The sequence below is a fragment of the Lemur catta genome, chromosome 7 (genome assembly GCF_020740605.2).
Source record: "Lemur catta isolate mLemCat1 chromosome 7, mLemCat1.pri, whole genome shotgun sequence".
Classification (NCBI taxonomy): Eukaryota; Metazoa; Chordata; class Mammalia; order Primates; family Lemuridae; genus Lemur; species Lemur catta.
Genome location: NC_059134.1, coordinates 56,934,680 through 56,959,720, shown reverse-complemented (window position 1 = coordinate 56,959,720; position 25,041 = coordinate 56,934,680). Strand labels below are relative to the sequence as shown.

General features: G+C 35.8%; 1 protein-coding gene and 1 pseudogene across 3 annotated transcripts in view; one reads left to right on the top strand and one right to left on the bottom strand.

Moving 5' to 3' along the window:
- The window catches only part of UVRAG (UV radiation resistance associated), a 278,967-nt gene that overhangs the window by 18,050 nt on the left and 235,876 nt on the right, over positions 1-25,041 (top strand). For 2 of the 3 annotated variants that reach the window (XM_045555435.1, XM_045555437.1), the window contains exons 2-3: positions 10,703-10,820; positions 18,978-19,012. In XM_045555435.1, coding sequence (XP_045411391.1) covers positions 10,703-10,820; positions 18,978-19,012 — 153 coding nt within the window. Of the gene's footprint in view, positions 1-8,302; positions 8,367-10,702; positions 10,821-18,977; positions 19,013-25,041 lie in introns of those variants that run through there. The other variant, XM_045555436.1, reaches the window with a different exon arrangement.
- On the bottom strand, positions 7,940-8,599 carry LOC123641012 (annotated as a pseudogene).

The following is a 25,041-nucleotide window of genomic DNA, read 5'->3' as shown; positions in this document are numbered from 1 at the left end:
ATCACAAAAACAGTGTTTGGAATCACTGGAGCTCACAATTGAATTTTGAACTGAAGTACCCTCCCTTTATTTTTTCAGGTAGATTTAATTGAACTCAATGCTCAATTTGTACAAGGGAATCTCTTTCCCTAGTGCTGTGGTGTACAGGTGTTGCATATGAGTTAGCCTTCATGTTGCGGGTGTCTTAGTCTGTCTGGTCAATTATCCCTATTGGGGCTGAGCACCTATAAAAGTCTTCCCATATTATTTGCCCTTAAAAAGTAAAAAAACTTCTTGCTGCAGAAATGGAAATGGGGCAGGGCTTTTAATTTTCTTATATTTATGTGGGAAAGGTATTCAGAGGTGTTTAGACTTCTGCTTTATTATGTAGTGCCTGGCACATCGTGGATATTCAAGAAATGTTGAAGTACTTTAGTTTGTTAGGATACAGTGCATAGGAGAGAATTATGAAGATATGGGAATGTTTGTGGATGGTAAGAGCTTATTGGGACAGAAGATGGTAATGGAAAGCAAATTTAGGGCCTTTGGATTTCTAGTCCGCCCACTGCATCTGTGGGCTCCGGATTCAACCAATCATGGATAGAAAATTTTTGAAAAAAAAAAAAAACCACAATAAAAATTAACAATATAACAATAAAAAAGAATACAAAAACTCAATACAGTATTACAACTATTTCCATAGCATTTACGTGGTATTGGGTATTATAAGTAATCTAGAGATGATTGAAATTATGCAGGAGGATGTGGATAGGTTATATGCAAGTACTATACCATTTTATATCAGGGACTTAAGCATCTGCGGTTTGGTATCCAAGGTGAGGTATGAGGGGGCTGGAAGTGTTCCTGGAATGAATCCCCTGCAGATACCAAAGGATGACTGGCTGTATTTGGTAAAACTTGATTAGAATGGAAGGACCTTGTTACATAAAGGCAACTGGCTTAGTTCTAGGGCAAAGAAAAGGAGTTAATAGGCAAGAAATAATGGAAATGAAGACATGAGGCTCTGGGTTAGAATTACCAAATTATACCTTTCTAGTCTGGGTAGGTTTCAAATACAGATTCTGCCTGAAATCAGCTAGTTAAAATTTAATGGTTTTTAATGACTTGTACCTTCTTAACCAATTATATAGAGTTTGCTATTTGGAAATGAGGTGTTGTTTTCTGAAGAGGAAATTGATATATGCACAATAGGAGGAAGCTGGGTTTTCATAGTATGAACAACAGTAGTTTTAGGACAGTGAAAGATGTGGAAAAGAAGAAGCATATGCTAAAGTAATTGCAAAGAAAGAAGTGATGGGTCTAGATGGCTGACTAGAAATAGATAGGGGTGGAAACATGGGAGGCCTGAAAGGCAAAGAAAGCTGTCTCAAAGGTTTTGAAACAGGGTACCTGAGAAGCAAATACTTGGTGTGCCCAGCCCAGGAGATTAGGCCTGGGTTCAAATCTTGATTTTGCTGCTTATTGACTGTATGAACTCTTTACTTAGGGCCTCAGTTTTATTATCTGAAAAATAAGTAAGATGGCTTAGATCAGTGCTTCTTCTTTTTTCTTTTTCTTTTTTTTAATGATAGAATTGCAAGGAGAAAAGATCAGTACTTCTTAAGCTTAAAATACACATGTGAATTACCTGGGGATCTTGTTAAAGTACAGATTCTGATTAAGTCTGTGGTAGGACCTGAGATTCTGCATTTTCAACACATTCCCAGGTGATGCAGAGTAACAAAGGCTTAGATGACCTTTGGGTCCTTTCTAGTTCTGCAGTTCTGCAATTCTATTTATTGAATGTTTCTCCTTCAGAGATCTGTTATACTTTTGTGACTTTATCACCTCTATTTATATAGATGAATTCTAAATCAGTCTCTTTTCTTCAAATTAGAATTGCCTAAATCAATTCATCATCTTTCACTGTTAACCACATCCCTCTCTTGATATCTCTATTTTTGTAATACATTATGTTTATAAAGTACTTTTACAGTTTTTCAGAGAGCTTTTATATGCATTATTTAATTTGATCCTTACTGTAACCCACAGAGGTAGACAGGTGGAAATATCTCCATTTTTTGGGAGGGGAAACAGTCTCAGAGAGAGTAAGTGGCTTTGTCCACGAGTGAACAGTAGAACTGCCCTAGAGTTCAGCTCAAACTCTAGCTTAAGCTTTTACCACTGTGTCACAGTGCTTCTGGAAGTGGATATCTCATATACCTGTATTTAAAGGTTGGTTGCCATCTCTGTTTTTTTAAAATATAAATTTAATTTTATTTTAAAAAATACAGGAGGTAATATATTCATATGATTCACAGTTTAAAAGATATAATATGTAAGAGGTTAGAGTGAACAGTGTCCATACTACTCTGTGCCCTAAACACCTCTTTACTCTCCTCTGAGACAACCAGTGTTATCAGTCATAGTTTGTGACTCTCCAGTAATTACATATTTATATTCTTTTTTCCCTATTAAACACAAATGATATCATGCTAAACATACCAACTATATAAACAGTGCTTTTTTTTTTTAACTAATAGTATATCTTGGAAATTGTTCTATATCATTGCTCAAAGAGCTGCTGCGTCATTTATCTTTTATGGCCACATAGTATTTCACTGTAGGACATACCATAATTTAGCTAATCCCCTATTGATGGACATTTTAGTTATTTCTAGTTTTTTGCTAATACAAGCAATACTCCATTACATACATCATATTGCATATCTGCAAGTGTATTTTTAGCATAAATGCAGAAGTGTAATTGCTGGATCAAAGAGTATGTGCATTTGTAATTTTGGTAGACATTGTCAGATTACCGTCTGCTATGGTTTGGATATTTGCCCTCACCAAAACTTATGTTGAAATTTAATCCCCAATGTGGTAGTATTGAGAGATGGAGCCTTTAAGAGGTGATTGGATCATGTGGTTTCTGCCCTCATCAATGGATTAATCCATTAGTAGATTAATAGATTAGTAGGTTAATGAGTTATCATGGGAGGGGAACCAGTGGCTTTGTAAGAAAAGGAAGAGAGACCTAAGCTAGCATATTGGCGTGCTCAGCTCCCTTGCCACGTGATACCCTGCAGAGTCCCACCAGCAAAAAGGCTCTTACCAGATGCAGCCCTTTGATCCTGGACTTCTCAGCCACCATAACTGTAGGAAATAAATTCCTTTTCTTTATAAATTACTCAATTTCAAGTATTCTGTTAAAAGCAACAGAAAACAGATGAAGATACCTCCCTAGAGTTTGTACCAATGACACCCCTTTCAGGAAAGTGCCTTTTTTGGTACTGCCTTGCCTCAGAATGTGTTATGAGATTTTTTGGTCTCTGCCAGTTTTAGTATAGTTTTAATTTGCATTTCTCCTATGAGTGAGGTTGAGGATCTTTTCATGTTTAAGAGGTATTTGTATGTCCTTTTCTGTGAATTATCTGTTAGTTTCTTTGCCACTTTTCCTATTGGGTTGTTGGACTTTTGATTTCTAGGAATTCTTTATGTTTTAGTGAAATTATCTTTTTTATATGAGTTAAATTTTTTTTCTTAGGCTCTATTTTCCTTTAACTTTACTTACATATGGTAGTTTTTGCCATGCATAATTTTAGATCATTTCATATAGTAAACTTTTTTTTTCTTTTATAACTTCTGAATATATGTCATTTTTAGACCTTTGAGGTTATAAAATAATTCTTTGTGGTTTCTTTGGGTACTTTTATGCTTTAATTATTTACATTTAAATGTTTTTAAGTCTTCTGGAATTTGATGTAAGGTATTGAGTATGTGTATGTGTGTGTATTTTTTGTATTTGTTATTACCCTAACACCTTTATCAATCAGTTCTCATTTCCGTAGAGGTCATCTTTGACAACTTTGTTTCTTTTGTCAGTCTTCTCTTCATTCCTAACCACATCCATTATCTAATTAGTTGCACCATTAAGGTCAGTTTTTCTTTAGGCTCCTGTATGGTCTTATCCTTTCTTTTTGTTCCTATTGATATTACTTTAAAACATTTTTTTTATTATGGAAATTTCAATATGTATTGTATATATCAATATATCAATGTGTATTGAAATGCAAATATATGTCATATCATATATATACAGACACACACAAACATATATATATATATATAGAGAGAGAGAGATATTAAGAGACGAATATAATGAACTCCCAGGTACCTATTATTTAGCTGCAATAATTACTAACTCATGGTGGATTTTGTTTAATCTATATGCCTACCTACTTGTCTTCCCTTCCTCCCCCTAGATTACAGGCATGGATTACTCTTAACACTTGGACCACTGAAAGCTGTCTACTGTTTTCCAATTTTTATCTTCTCTATGTCATCCTGTATAACTCTGTGTCTGTCTTCTTTGGTTTTATATTTCTAAATACTGCTGGATAATTTTATCTGAAATTTGCCCTTTTCATGTGTACAAACTCCAGAGTAAGATTACATACTCTGAAATTAGGTAATACCATGTTTGTAGCCCCACAGTTCCTAAGCATAGTCTGTGAAGGAAGTACCATCAAAATAAAATAGAAGAAAGAAGGGAACAAGAGAGGGAGAGGGAGAGACACATGTAGAGGGCAATACTGGGTCTATCATTACACAGGCCTGTTTCTTAAAGCAATACTACCTGGGAGGAAACATGGAAGAAAAAGGGCTAGTTTGGGTCTTACTTTAAGATTAGGGGTAAATAGGGTAGAGATAAGAAACCCAGAGACAAATGTATAAGAAATATAGAAAGTTCAAAGATGTATTTTGTCTTTTCTTGTGGAGAGGCCTGTTTTACAATTATCGTAGTGCTTAAATGACTGCATTAAATTCTTAGAGTGATTTGAACTCAGGAGAGAACAGAGTTTATATCCAAATAAAGGCTTTGACTCCAAGGTGTGTAATTCATGCCATAGAAAGCTCCCAATTATGCACAAGAACTATACAGTGTTTCACGAGAGATTAGAGTTGTTGGGTTGTTTGTTTAAATCTGTAACATTGACTGTTGGTATAATTTGCTTATTAACACCAAGCATTAGTTTTAAAAGAACTTGTGTTCTTGTGTTCTTTGAAAATTTTTTCATAGTGAGTCTTTCAGGTAGGATTAAAGGATTAGGAAAAAATGGATGATTGAGAGTGCTATAAAATAGAACAGATTTTGTATTTTTTAAAAAGACTGACTTGAATCTATCAAGCTTAAATTCTTGATTTAGTAATTAAATATCTTTATCTTCTGAGGAAATGTGGAAAGCCAGTTTTCCCCAGGTTTGCATTTGTTGTCCTCCTACCCAAGTTATAAAAAAGCAGTAGTAATCCAAATTTAGCTGAAATAACCTGGGCCTTAATTCTTCCCTGCCATTGAGCCTGGTCCCAGGCTAAGAACAAGTGCCTAACCTGAAAAAGAAATGAAGCCAGGAGTTAGAGTAGGAATGATAGGTGTCCGGGTAAGTTTGACTATGTTTCCAAAGTAAATGCTAGTTTAAGAAATTGTCTCATAATATCTATGTTTTATCCACATCAGGAGTTAGCAAACTGTGGCTAACAGTGGTTAGTTTTTGTAACTACCAATGAGCTAAGAATGATTTTTATACTGTTGGAAGATTGTAAGCTAAAAAAGAAGAATATGCAGACAGAAAATGGGTGTGCCCTGAAAAGCTTAAAATATTTACTCTCTGACCCTTGTCAAATTTGCCAATCCCTGATCTATATCATTCAGGGCATATAGTAATATTTCTCTACATTAACATTTACAATTTTTAGCTTTGTGGTTTGTGTTTCATACCAGTACTTCAGTAGCCTTTTTAAAAAGTGGTTATATAGTTTTTCATTGTATGAACATACTACAATTTAAGAGTGGTTATTCAGTTTTTGCTTTTATAGCAATACTGGAGTAAACATATTTGCATACATTTTTGTGACTTGATTTGACCAATTGCTTGGTCAAATGTTATATGCATTTTAAAATTTGATGCTTGTTGCTAAATTGCCCTTGCTTCAAATTGGACCAGTTGTCCTTTCTGGTATCAGCCCCAACAGAGACTAAAATAGTTTGACTGTTAAATCAGATAGATCTCTTCAGTTACCTATTGCTGCATAACAAACAAAAAATTTAATGCCTTAAAACAACACCATCATTCATTTTTCTCCTGAGTCTGCAGTTTCATCTGGGTTTTGTGGAAATGACTTATCTTTACTTATCAATTTGATATCATTTCTGGAGGCTTGAGGGCTCAGGGCACAGTCATGTACCTGTCTGGCTACCTGCTGGGGCCGTGGAGGACACCTGTGACATGTGTGTAACTGCCTGGCTCCATTACAGTATAGTCACTTGGTTCCAAGGAGGAGCATCCTAAGAGGACCAGGTGGAAGCCATATCACCTTTTATGATTTAGACTCAGAAGTCACATACCATCATTTCTGCCATAATCATAGGCCTTACCACATTTAAGTGAGAGAGAACATAGACCTCACTTTTTAATGGAGGAGTAGCAACATCACATTGTAGGAGAGTATGTGAGATGGGATGTATTGGGGCAACCATGTTTGGAAAATATAATCTGCCACAAGGTAGAATGTTTGTTTTGATGTGCGGATCTTAAATTATGGGTGTGATTATACATCTTTTCATGTGTTCATTGACCATTTCCTTTTCTTTTCCTGTTACCTGTCTTTTTGTATCCTTTAGCCTCTTTTCCATTGGGCTTTATGTTATTGATTATATTATTAATCTATAATACCTCTTGTAGATTAAACAAATTAGACTCAAAATTTGTTTTGAAGGCACCACCTCTGTGGCCTTGGGAGTCATAAAAGTTGTGTGTGGAATGGTTTAGTTTGGTGATGGTGGGGATTTCATGGGGTAATTGTATTTGAGAACCATAGTACTTTTGTTTTTTAAGTGAGGGGTACAGGGAGGGAGGGTGAATGGGAGCCATTTCCTCCTTCTTTTGGTCGTCAGCCTCCTTGAATCACTTTCCTGCACTGATGTGGAACCAGATCAAGGGCACATCAGTTCTCTTTGGTCATTATTATACCTCAGAAGCCAGAAAATTTTAGATGCCTACAAGGGAAAGATAAAACATGGGAGGAATATAGAACCCCAGTGGTAAATTTCATTTCTTTCTTTTCTTCTCTTCTCTTTTTCTTTTTTTTTTTTTGAGACAAGGTCTTGCTTTGTCACCTGGGCTAGAGTGCAGTGGTGTCGTCGTAGCTCACTGCAACCTCAGACTCCTGGGCTTTAGTGATTCTCCTGCCTCAGCTTCCTGAGTAGCTGGGATTATAGAGACATGCCACCACACCTGGTTAATTTTTAAATTTTTTGTAGAGACAGGGCCTCACTGTGTTGCCCAGGTTGGTCTTGAACGCCTGGCCTCGAGTGACCCTTCTGCCTTCTTGGCCTCCCAAAGTGCTAGGATTATAGGTGTAAGCCACTGTGCTTGGCTTCAGTGGCATATTTCACTACTGAAAATTGCTTTGGGTTCTGTTAGTTTTGGTGTGTGATTTGACTATATTTTAAGCCTTGCTGTCCTCTATATTGAGGTTTAAAATTTATGAACAAAAATGGATTGACCCAACAGAAATGGTTATTTTCTAAAAATGGGTATGTTTAACAAAGTAAAACATTTCTTTGTACTTTGCCACTAAGTTAGAATGTTACTCTTCATCTACTAACCTGCCATGGGATAAATTCTTAATAAACAGTTATAGCATAAGTCCTCTCTCTAGTTGTAATCTTTGATGGCTAATGTTTGTCCTTATAACACTCATTTTAGGTATGGTTTGTTTGTTTTTGGTTTTATATTACATTTAATCAGCATTTGTCATTGATGGCAGCGTGGCTTTGTTGTTTTCAGACACTTACCTCCTAGAATCTACAGTTTGCTTCTACTGTTCACTCTAGATGGCATGTGCTGGTGCTGCAGTTGGATCACTGCTTTTGTCATCATGAGACCTGCTGCCATTAGAACTGCAGAATGTTCCTGACTAGTTCAACATAGTGGCTATCAGGGTGGCTTTCTTTGACTCCCCGGCTGCAGGAACTTCTTAATTGTGGGGATGTTGCTGATTCTTCTTTTAAATGTCTTTAGCAGAAGGAAGTGAGAAAGAACAGAAACATTGAGTTCTTCTGCCATTAAAATAGCTTCCAGCAATTGTATGTCTGCCCAACTGAATTTGTTGCCAATGAGAAAATCCTCTCTGTGGTCTTTCAAAATGTTTTCAAAGATCGGGAAAGTACTGGGTTTTAGCATTCTTCACTCCTGAAGCAAGGGTTTCCCCTTTTTCTGCAGGGGATTTGGACACACCCAGCACTGTCATCATCATCATCAGGTCCATGTTGCCATGAGTGTACATGTCCATCCTGACGCTCTCCTTCAGGTCCCTCCCATGTAAGTTGTACTTAGCAGCGAGGTAGCTGAGGATGGCTCTAGTCTGCGTCAGCGCCATTCCATCAGTTTCAACCAAAGGCACTTGGCTGAAAAGCAGGCATCCATCCTTCTGCAACCTTTCATATTGTTCTCTTGTTTCAAAAAATTCTTCTTCAAACTCCCACTTCAGCTGTAGCCAGTAGTCAGCAGATGGACTCCATCCTTCCCTTGCCACTTCTGGGTTTAGCTACCATGCCTCCTGGCTTGGGGTTTTCATATCTCTTCTAGGCTCTTGTCTCAGGGCCCATTTTAGGTATGGTTTGATCCACAGACTTAAATTGTGTCAGCAGGACCTGAATTCTTCATCACTGGACTGTGCTCTTTTCCTTGTTGGTTTCATTCTTACAGTTCACTGTGATGGTAAGATGGCTGCCAGTATCTCTAGCCCTGTGTTCTTCTAGGTTCAGAGCCAGTAGGGGGATAAAAAGAACTCTCAACAATTTACTACAATTTCTAGGTCCTTTACCAGCCCTAATTGGATCATATTTTGTGATCAGGGGAATGGAATGTGCTGATTGGCCTGAATAAATCATATGAACATTCCTGATGCTGGAGGTGGAATTAACTCCACAAGACTGGTAGTAGGGGAGAGTAGTTTCTACAAGGCCAATACAAACAAACAAAATTCTAAGACACAACAAAAAAATTTCTTGCAGACTACTCTTAAGTTTTAAAGCAGCTTAGTTTCTTTAGAAGCACCAGTTTATGATCATATTAATAAGTGATTTTGTTTTTACTAAAACAGATGTTTCAGATTTACTATGCATGCCATTTAAGTCTTGTGTTAGAATTCACATTTGAAAGATTTATAAAAAGTTAAGGAATTTAGGGTCATACTGCTTTTTTGCCAACATTTCAAGTAGTTGAATTGTATGCTAATTACATCCATCCATCCCCCAAATCAAAGCTGTATAGCCTTTAATTTTATATATTAATGAATGTTTTTAAACTCTACATAGAATGTTTTATAGGTAATATTTCAAATATTCTAAAGCCATGTTATTTCCAATTTAAAAATTAAAATTTCCTATTCAGCTTTGGGAATCGATGTTATTTGAGCAAAAGCATGGGGCTAAGAAAATTTAAAATTTTGACTGAAAGGGCTAATGAAAACTATATAGCAGGAAAAGATGGTTGCTGTGATCCAAGTGTGAAATGAAAACCATTGGAAGATTGTGGAAAAATGAATCTTTTAGAGTAAGCCCAGAAAACTTGTAAATATGTTTGGGGCTTTTCATACTTAGAGGATTAAACAAATTCATTAGACAATAGCCTTCTCTCTCAAGGAATCTTAATCTCCAGATTGGGAGAAGGGATTGGGTTGGTATGTGCATGGAAAAAAGACCCGGCTCTTCTGGCTGATTGCACATGTGATTGAAGATGGATTTATTTCAGGAGAAAGGACTGGCTTTCCTCCCAAGGGAGAACTTTAGGTATATTTTAAAAACTAAGCACTTGGTTTCTATTTTTAAGTCTCTGAAGATAATTATCTAACACAAGGAACTAGGTTTTGGGGATGAATCTGATGTGCATTGCCAACATTCAGCATTGCCAATATTCTCTTTTTGATATGAGATGATTTGGCTGTCCCTTAAGCTTGTCTTGTATTTTTGTTGATTTCTACTGCTGCTTGTGGAACTTTTGCATTTCCAAACTTGTGACTCCAAATAATTCAAGCATCCTGGTTGGAGAAGTTGCTAGGAAGGAGGCTTAGTTAGGAAATAGAGACTGGTTGGCTACTGATGAAGTGAGAATTTAAACTCACAATAATTGAATTATTGGCTGGATAGAGTGACCAGTGACTTACTACTGTTATTTTTTGGCTTTGGCCTTTTTCCTGGTTGTACAAATAATTTGGCATCTAGACTGAACTAGCAACAGTGATAGATGTATGTAATAACTGCTGATTTTCTGTTGGTATGAGACGGACTTCATATGTCTACCAGAATCCTTCTGTGGAAAAAAGCAAATTACTGCTTAGTTTAAATTCCAGGGAATACTAATACTATATTATGCAGGTATATAGCACTTATATAAGATTTATGATTTTCAAAGATATTTCACATCTATTGTCATTTCGTGCTCACAACAACCTTATAAGTGAGATAGGGTAGATATAATTCTTATTCGACAGAGGGGATGTGGAGGCATAAATAAGAGACTGGGTTATGGTTTCTGGCTCAACAAATAAATCTCTGGGACAGCCTATTATATTTCATATTTGAACTGTAACTTTGAGAAAATTTTATAGGTGGAAAAAGGCTGAATGCCCTCTCTTTTTGTTATTATTTTTTTAGCGGCGTCTTCGACATCTTCGGAACATTGCTGCCCGGAACATTGTTAATCGAAATGGCCATCAACTCCTTGATACCTACTTCACACTTCACTTGTGTAATACTGAAAAGATATATAAAGGTAAAGGAATCTGTAGACTTGCTACCCACAGAGTGTTACATTTCATTTTTATTCTTTTGTAACATAAGTGATTCTCAGTGCCTCCTGCTGTTATTGCTTATTGGAAACCTAAATTGTTATGCTGTCTGAAAATATTTCATGAGCATTTATGTATATTAAAGAAACATGGCTATTAGATAATTCTTTAGATAACAGCCTTATATTGACACATTTATCATTCCTTTATGAATGTTATGAATGATAGCTATTAATGTTTTAGTAGCTAACATTTAAAGTAGATTATATGACTCCAATATACTGTATTAATTTTACTTTTTAAAAAAATATAATCAGTTTCTTTAATATTATGGTAAAATAGTTACCTAATTTATATCTTTTCATATCTAATTTCTTGTGTATGTGGGGTCATTTTCAGAAGAATGGCATGGTTTCTTTTAATTCAGTTTTATATTTTATACTGTGGATTCTTCTGTGAATTCTAAGAGTAGACCAAATATTTGATTGAAAATCATGCCATCTTTGGGATACATTATTAGATGAAAGTCCTGAGATATAAATTAGTTGGCTTCCTTGGGATGGTATAAGAGAGAAAGCATGGTAAATGACAGGAACATTGGATTAGGAGTGAAAATACTAGCCTTACTAGCTTCATTACTTTGGATAAAGATCATGGTTTTTGGAACCTCATTTTCCCCATATGTGGAGTGGAGATAATGATGTCTTATGAAGTTGGCAAGACAGATTTTTATGAGAATCAACTGAGATAGTGTGGTAACACTTGGTAAGGTGTGATAAAAGATCTATTTGTGCTAACAAAAGGTGGCATTGTTTTAATAAGAGGTACTGAGACTTATTTGAATCTTGTCCTGTGGCAAAGGTGAAAAATTCAAGTGACATTTTATCTTTTTAGTTTTAATTATCATTATCAAAACAGTAATTGTTTAAGAACTTTTTCTTTTTTTAAACTTCAGTAATAATACCTAGTTATTACAAAACTCAGTCAAGAAGTATATAGCGTAGTGGCCTGCTGTGGTGGCTCATGCCTGTAATCTCAGCTCTTTGGGAGGCTGAGGCATGAAGATTGCTTGAGGCTAGGAGTTCGAGACTAGCCTGGGCAATACAGTGAGACCCCCGTCTCTTAAAAAAAAAACAAAACAATTAGCTGGGCATGGTGGCATGTGCCAGCTACTTAGGAGGCTGAGTGAGGCAGGAGGGTCGCTTGAGCCCAGGTGTTTGAGTCTGCAGTGAGCTATGATCTCTCCATTCTATTCTAGCCTGGGTGACAGAGAGAGAAAGAGAGAACCTGTCTTTAAAAAAAAAGAAAAAGAAATACATAGCATAGAAACCCCTCCATTATAAATAGCATTAAAATAATTTTTAAGATTGAAAAAAAGGACTCTAAATTTTACCATATACATGTAATTTTATTTGTCCTATTTTTTATTGTAACCATTGCTTATTTTTAAAATAATTATTAATCTGAGTGTTTAAGGCTAGCTACTATAACAAATTCCACAAATCTTAGTGGCTTAATATAATACATTTTTTACCCTAGGTCCAGTGCAGATATTTTTTATCAGGTGCTGCCTTGGCAGCTCTCCTCTAAGTGGCGACTCAGGTACCAGGTTCTTTCTATTTTGGGTTGCTGCTGTCCTCAGTACTTGGCCTCTGGCATGACAAGAGAGAGAGGGATTATTTGTGGTAGGTTTTTAAATTTAAGTGGTCCACATCAATTCTGTCCCATTCCATTTGCCAAAAATCAATTGCATTGTCCTTTTTAGATGGAGAGGGGACTGGGAAATGTGGTCTTCCTATGTATCCAGAAGGAAAATGAAACAGTTGGTTACTATTTGGTCTAAGGACATAAGCATTTCTGTAGACCTTAATACATTTAGTTTACTACTCACTAATTGGTTATATCACTAGCAATATATAACAGTGCTGGAGTATTTTTAATTTTTGGTGGGTTTCTATATAATCAATCCTTGATTATCTTAATAAAACTTCTGTATCCTTGTCCATTGTTACCTCTGATAATAGTAATCAACATAGTACTTAGTACATATTAGGAATTTGGAAAATGATAGGAATTATTATTAGTATTGTAATGTAAATCATAACAGTTTCTAAAAAGAGAGTAGTAATGGGACTGGTTGATGATCATGATGTAAAAACTTATCTAGAGATATGATGAAAGCAAAGTTATTTTTGTTTTTGTTTTTGTTTTCTTCTAGCTCAGATTACATTTTGAATTTAGAAGTTGTCATAGACTGTTTCTAGAAGTTATCTCCATGAGATGATCATTAACACAATTAGGGAATAACTGGTGACAGACGACAGAGAAGTCCAGGATCTGGTAGTGATGTTGAATCTGTCACTAACTGGCAAGCGTCTTAGGTAGGGCATTTAGTCCTTTTGTAAGCTTTAGTTAATTTATCATTAAAATGAAGGGGTTGATGATTTCTGAGACTTTTTCCTGCTCCAAAATGTCACGGTTGAATGAAGTCTATTCATGAATTTTGTTAGGCCTTATAACTTTTAACTACCATACGAGGAGCTGGGAAGCCCTTTCCTTAGTAATTCTAGTTAATACCACCTCATCTTATTGGACCTGTCATGGCAAACACAAATATTTGTCATGATCATTATTTGGCTCTTGCTATAAAATGACCACAATAAAAGACCAATTGGCTCTTCTCACTAAACCTGTACCACCTGTTTAGTGGTATCATTTCTTAATTTACAAAAAAGTTTTTTATTGGAAGAACATCTGAAATGCTGATTTCTAAGTTATTCTTTTATTTTAGCTGAATTCATGGCAGATCCAAAAAAGATATGTGTGATTTTTTTTTTTTTTTTTTACTTTTAACATCTTTTTAGTGCTCTTAGGAGATTGTTTACTTTTTAAGGTAGTTCAAATCAAATATCAATTGTTATAACTCCAGAGAACAAAGCCTTGTGTTACTGGATGGGGAGCTAGGTTCTGATCCTGGTTGCCTCTTAAAGTTGGAATTTTTAGAAAATCAAATTTGTTCTTCAGTGAGAGTTGTCTCACCCGTGAAATGTAAATGTCCTCTCCTGTGATACCAACTAGCTTGAATATATCATAAGATAATCCAATTTGGTGATCTCATCCAAGTTTCATAGTTTTAAATGTCACCTATTGATCTTTCCTCTGAACTCATGCTCCTATATCCAGTTGCCTATTCTGCATCTCCATTTGGAATCTAGTAGGTAACTTAAACTTGATATGTTTAAAACTGAATTTCTGATGTTCTAGCTCTGACTCATCTCTTATATTCTATTTATTTATTTATTTATTCATTCATTCATTCATTCATTGAGACAGAGTCTCGCTCTGTTGCCCGGCTAGAGTGAGTGCCATGGCGTCAGCCTAGCTCACAGCAACCTCAAACTCCTGGGCTTAAGCGATCTTACTGCCTCAGCCTCCTGAGTAGCTGGGACTACAGGCATGCGCCACCATACCCGGCTAATTTTTTCTATATATATTTTTAGTTGGATAATTTGTTTCTATTTTTAGTAGAGACGGGGTCTCGCTCTTGCTCAGGCTGGTCTCGAACTCCTGACCTCGAGCAATCCACCCGCCTCGGCCTCCCAAAATGCTAGGATTACAGGCATGAGCCACCGTGCCCGGCCTTTTATTTTTATTTTTTTATAACTACGCAGTTTGCCTTGTTGAATCTTGTATTCTTTCATCTGTAAGAAAATGACAACTCCATTTCCTTGGCTAAAAACCTTGGAATTATCCCGGATTATCCTCTTTCTCTTATATTCCATGTCCTGTCTTTTGGCAAATATTCTTCACTCTAACTATCAAAATATATTCATAATCTGACCACTTCTTTCTATCTCCAGATCACTGTCACATCTTGCTTGAATTGTTGAAGTAACAGGTTAGTCTGCCTGTGTACCCCCCTCAGTCTATTTTCAGCCAAGGTCCTGTTAACATGAACATCAGATCCTGTATTCCTCTCCTCAAATCCCTGCAGTGGCTTCCCATCTCATTCAGAGTAAAAGCTAAAATCCTTATGATTTAGCTCCTACAAGGCCTTTCATGATCTGGCCGCCTAATATGTCTCAGAACTCATCTCCTGGTGCTCCTCCAGCTCTCTCTGTTCAGCCACACTGACCTGGCTGTTCCTTGAACACATCAAGTTGACTTCAACTTAATGGCCTCTCCACTTGTGTTTCTTTGACCTAGGGCACTCCTTCCTTCAGATATCCACATGACTAGCCCTTCCACCTTCTTGCAGGTCTTTATTCCAAATGTTCCACTGACTAACCCTTTTAAAAATTGTGACTGTCCTCCCCTGTGTTCTGTGCTTTACTTTTCTCCATGGTTCTTAAGATCACCTGGCATACTATGTGTTTAACTATTTGGTTATGGCATGTCTCCTTCTGCTAGAATGTAAGCTCCATGACATGGCAGAGACTTTTAGGTCAGTTTTGCCCACTGCTCTGTACCCAGTACCTGGAACAATGCTTGGCACATGCTAGGCTCTCAAATATTTTTTTTCTTTGTATTAATAATTTAATTTTTTGAATAGGTACTACAGTCCATGGTTCAAAATATATATAAAGGTTTATATTAAAGCCTCCATTTGACCTTTCCCCCATCACCCTAGTTTTCCACCTCACCCTGATAACCACTGTTATTCATTTCTTGCTCAGCTTTTCTGAGATTCTTTATGCAAATACAAGTACAAATAGGAATATTCTTATTCTTTCCTCCCAATTTTTCTCTTTGTTACACAAAGAGTACTGTATTATTTATATTTCTATACCTTGTGTTTTTCACTTAATATGCCTTAGAGATTTTTCCATATTGGTTCATACACAGCACCCCTAATTTTCTTTATGCAGTTTTGTATCGAACAGATGTACCATAATTTATTTAACTGACTCCTATTGCTAGGCATTTAGGTTGTTCCAGTCTTTTACTATGCACACAGTACTGCAATGAATAACTTTATGAGTATATTATTTTATATGAGTGCTAGGGTATTTATAGGGTAAATTCTAAGAAGTGAAATTACTGGGATAAAGACAGTGTGTACTTGTAGTTTTGGTAGATATTGCAAAATTGTCCTGTGTGGGAGTTTTATGTGTGGGTGCCTTTTTCCCCCACAGCTTCACCAACAGACTGTGCAAACTTGAATTTTTGCCAAACTGTTAGGTGAAAAATAGTTTTACAGTATTAAGTTTGTATTCGTCCTGTTATGAGTGTTGTTAAAACAGTAATAAAGACTTTGTTGAATGAATGGAATGCTGTTTAACAGCCAAAACTTGCCATTGACACCATGCTTTGTAATCTGTGATTGCTTTGTGTGTTTAGGTCTTAGCATGGATACATAGAGAAGCATTTGTATCTAATGATCCCTTTCATGTAGCAATAGGTCTTGGATATCTTTTTGAAAATTTACTTGTGATGATTTTGCTGTAATTGAATGAATAACAAGTAATAAAATTTTATTAATAAAAATTATAGTTTATAAAATGTTTTTAATTCACTATTTCACTGTAGCCTCATAATAGCCCTGTTATGTTGCAGGTGTCATTCTCCTTTGAAAGGTGAAGAAACTATGGTCCAGAAAGGTTAATTGACCTGTCCAGGGTCACAAAGCTTACACATGGTGGACTGGGGACTGGAACTTTTTCTTTTACTCTAAATTCATTATTCATTTTTTTATACCTTGCTGCAAATTTTATTGATGATATTTTAGATGCAACAGAATGATAGACAGTATAGGCCCAAGTTTAGCTTGTTAGAAATTACCTCATACTCTGTGATTTCTTTCCAAATTGTATGGCTCCTTTGTTGACCTCTTTTCATTTAAATTGGCAGGTACACTTTGAGGGTCTAATGGATAAGGAGAATTGTTCAGTTTGGTTAATTCATATGGTCAGCCAGTCATCAAAGTTTTGGAAGAAATAATGATACTATTAATCTTCTTAGAGCTAGAGATATATATTTTGAGAATTGTTTAGACACTTTGCAGATTAAGCTAAGGAATTCTCTTTGTCACAAGGAAAAAGGAATGTCTTTTTTGTGTTTTTTACTGATTTAAAAGTAATACATACTTGCAATGAATTCACACAATACAAAAATATATTAAGTATAACATAAAAGTCCTTTATAATAAAAAAATAACACTTTTAGATCCCTTTTTGTAGTTTATTTCCTGAAAAAAGTATTATACGTATATATATCTATACACATTATATACATATATAAATTTATATGTGTATATCATCCGTTAATGTTTGGAATAATTGGTTAACCGTTTGGGGATGAAATGAGAAGAATAATACTTAGGGTTGCAAATTGTTGGGGAAACAGTTATTTTCGTAAGTGATATTATAAATTGTTATAATATTTTTAGAGAACAATTTGGCAATATCTGTCAAAGTAGTTGAAACTGTACTTGTTCTTTGATCTTACAGTTTTGCTTCTAAAAGTTTGTCCTATAGATTCAAGTGTTAGGATACATATCTATAAAATTGTTTATAGCATTATTTGAAATTTCTAAAAATTAGCAATAACCTAAATGTTCATCAGTAGGAGATTCCTTTTTAAAAAATTGGAATTATCCCTTATTTAAAAATAATTGTTCATAGTGGCCTCATCCTACCATCTCGGATAAGCATTGTTAGCATAATTATAAAAATTGGGACCTTGTTGTAAGTCTTCTCTTAAAACTTGTATTTTTTTCACTTAATACATTGTGATTATCTCTTACAAAATAGAATAATTATCTTTTTTTAAAGGAAGACATGAATAAAGTAATGTAGATGGTATGTTTGTCAAGAAGTTCTTTAACCAAAAGAGCCTGCCCATAAGAATTTTGTATCTAGGTCCACTTTTCTTTTAATGCTTGAAGATTCCCTAGCTTCGGTCATTAGTAGACCACTTTGATGTGTTGTACCATGTTTGAGTTCCATCTGTATTGTTACATATTTAATATTTTTCTTTAAGTTGACTATTTTAAAACTTATGTCTAAGCATAATCTGTGAAATTGTTCAATAAAAAAATATTTATTGAGTGTCTACCCTGTGCCAGGAATGGTTTTAGGTGCTGAGGAGATATTAATAGCAGTTGAAAAAACAAACACTGCTTCCCTCATAGAGCTTTCAATTACAGGTTGGATATGTTCGACAGAAAGTTCAATGTATTAGAAAAAAAGTAAAAGTTTGTCCATGTATCGCCTAAAATCATCTCAAGTAGCAGTGGTGTGTGTGTCACACCACTTGGGGAAATACTGCCCTATAACAATATATGGATACAAGGTTCTACTGGGAACCTTGTATCCTGTAAGTAAGTTTGCTTTCTGACAGGTATATATGAATAAGTATATAGCTCCTGTTTCATAAAATGCAGAAACATAAAATAAGTTGACGTTCTACATAAGGATACAAGGTTCTTCTCTGCAGTGGCAGGACAGCATGGAGGTGACGGTGGTCAGGGTTAGTAGAGGGAGTGATGGAGGGTTGTTTGGAATGTCTGTCTGAACCTCTGACACGTTTTGATTATATCTTCGGGGTTTGTAACATTTTTCAGCATATATGAAGGTTTGTAGAATCATGAAATTTTTTAATGTTTATAAGAGAACCTTCAATTAGTAGGTTAATTCTCTAAGTTGTCTAATGAAGAAATGGGTCCAAGAAAATTAAAGAGACACAGTGTCAGTGACAAAGGTAGATGTAAAACTTAGGTTAACTGGTTGCTACTGAATAGATCAGTATTCATTCCACGATACTGTGATGGATAATTGTGAGAAATGTTTGAGAAAAACAGAGGAGATAGAATCAGTTGTCAAGAGTGGAAGTGGGGAAGGAAGAAGAAAGTTTGAGTTTTTCAGAGCTCAAATTAAAAGGACCCAGTAAGGGTCCAATCACGAAATTAAATTTGAAAAGGTTTTAACCTTCTTTACTGATGCTTTTTCCCTTTAAAACACGTTGATTTAATCTTTATTTTAATTAATTTTTTTACAGATAAAGATACAGAGAGAATAGATTTCTTAACAATGTTTTGAATATTTTACTGGAACATATGTTTAAAGTTTTACAGGATTAAGAGTTAGTTAATGAGCTTATTTTCTTTCATATCACTTATTGTTCTTTTTCTTCTTTTCCAGAATTTTATAGAAGTGAAGTGATTAAGAATTCCTTGGTAAGTTTGCTTTCTGACAGGTACATATGATTAAGTATATAGCTCCTGTTTCATGAAATGCAGAAACAAAATAAGTTGAGGTTCAGTCTGGTTTATGATACTTTGACAGATCTGCTCAATTATTGTTAAATCATCATTGATTTTTTCATTGATGAATCTCTAGTGATTAGAACATGCCTGGCACATAGTAGGTGCTCGATAAATATCAGAAAAAAATTGATATTTTTTTGGTTAAAAACTTTAATTTTGTTAAAAACTCGAATTCTATAATTCTCTCACTTCCATTTGCTGTAAAGAAGTTTTATTTTATTTTATTTTTTATTTTCTTTTACTATTATTATTTTTTTAATAGAGATGGGATCTCACTCTTGCTCAGGCTGGTCTCGAACTCCTGAGCTCAAACGATCCGTACGCCTCCCAGAGTGCTAGGATTACAGGCATGAGCCACCGCGCCCGGCCTATAAAGAAGTTTTTGACTGTTTGACTTGCCAAAGATCATAATAAATGATACCTTTGTTTAGATATGTTTTTTTTTAAGAGTTGGGGTCTCACTCTGCTGCACAGGGTGGGTGCAAGATATAGTTCTTAAGAATTTTATGTCTAGGGCCTTTGTATAGGGTTAGGGTACTTCCACTTGTGTCTTAGTGATGCCATTGTTCATTTAGAAAGTTGGAAGTGTCCTACTTTTGATAGTGTGTACACTGGATATTTGCATAAATGGCTCAATTTATTAGGCCACATTGAAAAAAGGAAGAACTTAATGGTAATGAAATATCCTTTTAATAGTGCAAGACCACATTGGTTTTGGCCCCTGTCCACTTTTTCAACCTCATCTCCTAACACTCTTTTCCTCACTCATTGTGTTCTAGGCATACTTCCTTCTTTCAGTGCTTCAAACACACCAAGCTTGTCTTGTTCCTTTTGCCTAGAACATTTGTTTCCTTAGCTCCTCACTTGACTGAAGAGGTCTTTGAGGTCTCAGCTATGTTACTTCAGCAAGGCCTTCTACGACCATTTCATCTAAAGTAGTTCCCTTTTCCCTGGTAACTCTTTTTCATATCACCCTGTTTTATTTTCTTTAGAGCATTCATCACTGTTGGAAATGCTGTTCACTTGTTTATATTTATTAACTGTCTTCCACCTACTAGAACATAAGTTCCATGAGATTGGGGACCTTGCCAGTCTTGTCACTACTGTAACCTTGGAGTCTAGAATAGTATAGATGCTCAATAAGTACTTGTTAAATGAATAAATGGGTATCAGTAATGGGTTATATTTATAGAATCCGTCTACATATGTTATCCCATTTTGATTCTTAGGACAACCTATAAGGTAGATGGGGAAGATCTTTAGACACTGATATCTAGAGAGTTCCTGTGACTTTTGCTGAGTCACAACTGCATGACCAAAACCCCGGTCCAGACCTCTGTCTTCAAGTCCCTGCTACACTTTCTTCCTCATCAAGCTGTCTTCTAAATGTCTCTAAAATATCATAATAGATTTGGATCCCAGGCCAGACAGTTCCTTGATCCCATCTCTGGGGAGGTCTAATCACCAGTAAAGTTCTGGTTCTACTTATGTTAAATGATACATGATAAATGCCTTGCACCATGCCTGACATATAATAGCTACTGAGTGAATATTAGTTTTGCCTTCTCTCCTGCTCAGGTGGAAACAGTAGTAGTACGCAGACAGAGCTAGGGGTGATTTGGGGGCAGATAGAGTAGAATTTTGCATTCGTATATTCTGTCCCCTTTTCTATAGTTAAATGTTTCTGTAGATGGGGATAGTTTTACAACATCACGTTGATTTTTTTTTTTCCCTCCCCCTGGATTTGTGTCGTAATGGACCATATGCCATAGTAGTACTTTAGTGTATTGTTCTGTGTTATAGTATTGGATTTACTTGATATTCACTTCATTTCCACATCTGCATTTCTAAACATCATCTCTCTGGATATTAATGCTTACCTTGGTTTCCTTTTGGCTCCTATCTTTAATTGCATTGGAACTATATAGGTCATTAAATATGAAACGACTGATTTCGAATCAAAAGTCTAGTTTATTATATCTCAAACAAGAAGAAGTATAATCAATCAAAGTATGTGTCTAAACTATCGACACAGTTTTGCCATCTTAATGGTAGCTTGTTTATGCCAGTAGTGAAGAAGCCTGGAGAGCGAGTGGTGATGAAATTACGAAAGGCATTTTCCACAGCTTGTTGAAAATTGAATGTTTTTCCTTGCAAGAAGTGATCCAAAGTCTGGAAGAAGTGGTTGTCAGTTGGTGTAAGGTCTGGTGAATGCGGTGGAGAACAGTGAGTGTCTAAGTCTAGCTTCTGTAGTTTCACCAGAGTTGTTTGGGCAACATGTGGTCAAGCGTTGTCTTGCAAGAGGATTGGCCTGTCTCTGTTGAACAATCTTGGCTGCTTAATTGCAAGCAGCCTCATTATTTCATGCAATTGTTTGCAGTAGACATCCACAGTAATCAATTGACCAGGTTTCATGAAGCTGTGGTGGATAATACCAGCGCTGGACCACCAAACAGACTCCATTAGCTTTTTTTCATGAATATTTGGTTTTGGACTGTGTTTCGGCACTTCATCTTTATCCAACTATTGTGCCGAACGCTTGCGATGGTCAAAAAGAATCCATCTTTCATCACACTTAACAACATGGTATAGAAATGTTTCGCCTTTATGTCATGACAGCAAAGAAAGGCACGCTTGGAGATGATTTCTCTTCTGATGCTCGTTTAATTTATGCAGTACCCATCTATCCAGCTTTTTATTTTTTATTTTTTTCTTTTTCTTTTTTTTTTCTTTTTTTGAGACAGAGTCTCACTCTGTTGTCCAGGCTACAGTGCTGTGGCGTCAGCCTAGCTCATAGCAACCTCAAACTCCTGGGCTCAAGCAGTCTTCCTGTCTCAGCCTCCCAAGTAGCTAGGACTACAGGCATGTGCCACCATGCCCGGTTAACTTTTTCTATACATATTTTTAGTTGTCCATATGATTTCTTTCTATTTGTTTAGTAGTGACGGGGTCTTGCTTTTGCTCAGGCTGGTCTCGAACTCCTGAGGTCAAACAATCCACCTGCCTCTGCCTCCCAGAGTGCTAGGATTGCAGGCGTGAGCCACTGAGCCTGGCCTATCCAGCTTCTTTACCTTGCTGATTAGTTTCAAATGGTCCAATATTGTTGAAATAGTAATGTCAAACCTTGCTGCTAATTCATGCATAGGTTGAGATGGATTCGTTTCCACTACTTTCAGCTCATTGTTTTCTACCTTAGTCTCAGGTCTTCCACATGGCTCATTTTCAAGATTAAAATCACCAGAACAGAACGTCTCAAACCATTGACGTACTGTGCGTTCATTAGCCACATCCTTCCCAAACACTTCCTTGATATTTCGAGCTGTCTTTACAGCATTGGCTCCACGACAGAACTGATATTTGAAAATAACACAAATTTTTGATTTATCCATGGTTTCACAAAACTTGCTCTTAAAAAAAATATGAAAGATACTCACAAGCCAAAACACGCATTTGAAAGACTGAGGATGTACCTTCACAATAAGAATAAAACAGGAAGTGTCAAAGTGAAATATCAGAGATATCAACTGTCAAGCTTAGTACTAAAGGAAATCAGACGTTTCTTAATAAGCTAGTGTCTGTGAGTTGTGATACATTCATCCCTTGTGCACTTAGGTTGAATGCTGTCTCCAAAGGGTATCATAGAATAGATTCAAGACAAGGGAGCGGGTTGACCTAAAAGACAAGGTCCATTTCAACTCAAGAGTTGTACTGTAATTGTTTCCTGAGTATACCACTTACAACATTTGTTTGCATTGTAATTGTTCATGAACATTCTGTTTTCCAAAGTAGATGAAAGCTCCTGGAGGTCAGAGATTGTCTGCATATCTTTATGTCCCCTTAGTTCCCAGTATACTTCTGTTTGGTAGTTATTTGACAAATACTGATTTGTTATGTTCCTTTTAAGGGTGTTCTTTGAGATTATGATATTTTTGGCAAGGATACTGTTTAGTTTCTTTTATATCTTAATATAGGTTCTATAAAATTCATTTATTCTTTTCTTTTTGAGGGAACTCTTCTTTCTTAGCTTTTTGCTAGATCATTGTGATTGGTTCAGATTAATGGGCATTGGGCACCATGGGAGTCAACAACCCTCAGGGAATATACCAGAGGCAGCACATTGTTATCTCCCTTCTTGCTGTCTCTTAAGAACCACTGCCAGGCACACAGACAAGCAGAATTTGTTGGTTTCTTCCTTGTTTAAGATTTTGCAGTTCTTAGGCTATTTGCTGATATTTGCTGAATAGCAGTTTAAATGCTTTTATCTTACTGGTTACCATTGTGCCTGGCACATACACGATGCTCCGCAAATGTTTCTTGAATACACGAATTCTTGTATAACTGTATTTATTGTCTTCTAAGTTATATTCTGAAACCACAAATCCTCAGCTACAAAAGGATTAGGCAAAGATTTGAATACTTTATTTCCAGCTAAGGCTTTAAGTAAATTTTCACTCTGGTGAACTAAGCCTGGACTCTGATGGGCTTGTTAGTATTCTTTTTTATTCGTAAAACTTTAAGGTGCAGACTGTTTATCTTAATTTATAGTCTGAGCTTGATCCTTAGACCAGAGTGGCTTGGTTTTGCCTCTCTGATGTCAAAGGAGACATGGAAAAATAAACTCAAGATTAAAAAGAGTATTTTCCCCCAAAAGCTAGATAAACTGTCGTTATGTGCCAATTCTGTGCTTCTTTCTAACTCCTGAATACTTCAGATTAGTACTGTCCAATAAAACTTCCTGCAATGATGATAATGTTCTATGCACCAACCAGTACAGTTGCCACTGGCCACCTGTGGCCATTGAGCATTGAAATGTGGTTGAGTCCTACTTCAGAACTGAATTTTAAATTTTTAAAAATTTAAATAGCCACATGTAGCTAGTGGTTATTGCATTGTACAGCATAGATCTAGATGCTTGTGAAAGGGTTTCTTACAATCATTAGCTGGAAGACATTTACCCTTTTTCTTTTTTAAAAAATACTTTGTACTTATACCACTAGTCCCATTCTAAATCAGTATAATAGTTGTTTGTATGGTTGTCTTAGCTTCTTTTATTTGTAATAAACTTCATGAAAGCAAGGAGCTCATGTGTTTAATCTTTATAATCTTTATAAACTTTATAGTCATTGTATTGTGATTTGCTTGGACTTGGTCAAGAAAGGAAATATGTGTAGTATACTCCCCATGTATCCATATCCAAATCTAGATTGTCCATTGTTAAGACTCAGCATTATTTTATGTTCACAGAAAGTAATAAACAGTTCTAATTAAACTGAAACACAGGGCCTTGGCAATAGTCTTGTGTGAGTTGTGATTCAGTTTTACTAACCTCTTGTTACTTGGAAATTTCTTTCATCCATTCTAGAATATTTAGCAGTCTTTCTTTCAAGTGCATTGCTTGACCTGTGATAAGGAATTCTATCAACAATAAAACATTTATTTCCTTAAGTCTTATAAAAAGGTTGGATGAGATAATTTCTCCAGTGAAAATATTTGCTTCCCTAATATTTCATGATTCATGCCTCATTGCTCTGTTCTGTGCTTTTTCGGCCTACACAAAAACTTAATATTATGCTTTTTATTGATGTTTGATACATATAGAAGGGTTTACAGATTATACGTAAACAGCTTGATGAGTTTTCTCAAATTGAATACACCCATATAAGCAGCACAGAGACCAAGAAATAGAATATTTTCAGCACCCCAGAAGCCCCCTCATGCCCTCTTCCATCATGGATACTATCCTGACTTTTAACACCATAGATTAATTTTACCTGTTTTTGAGCTTTATGTAAAGGAAATCATATATTATGCACTCTTTTTGGTCCAACTTCCATGTGTCAATTTTATATTGTAAGAGTCATTTATATTCTGGGGTGTATTTGTGGTTTATTTGCTTTGTAGCATTCTGTTGTGTGACTATAACATAATTTATTCATTTT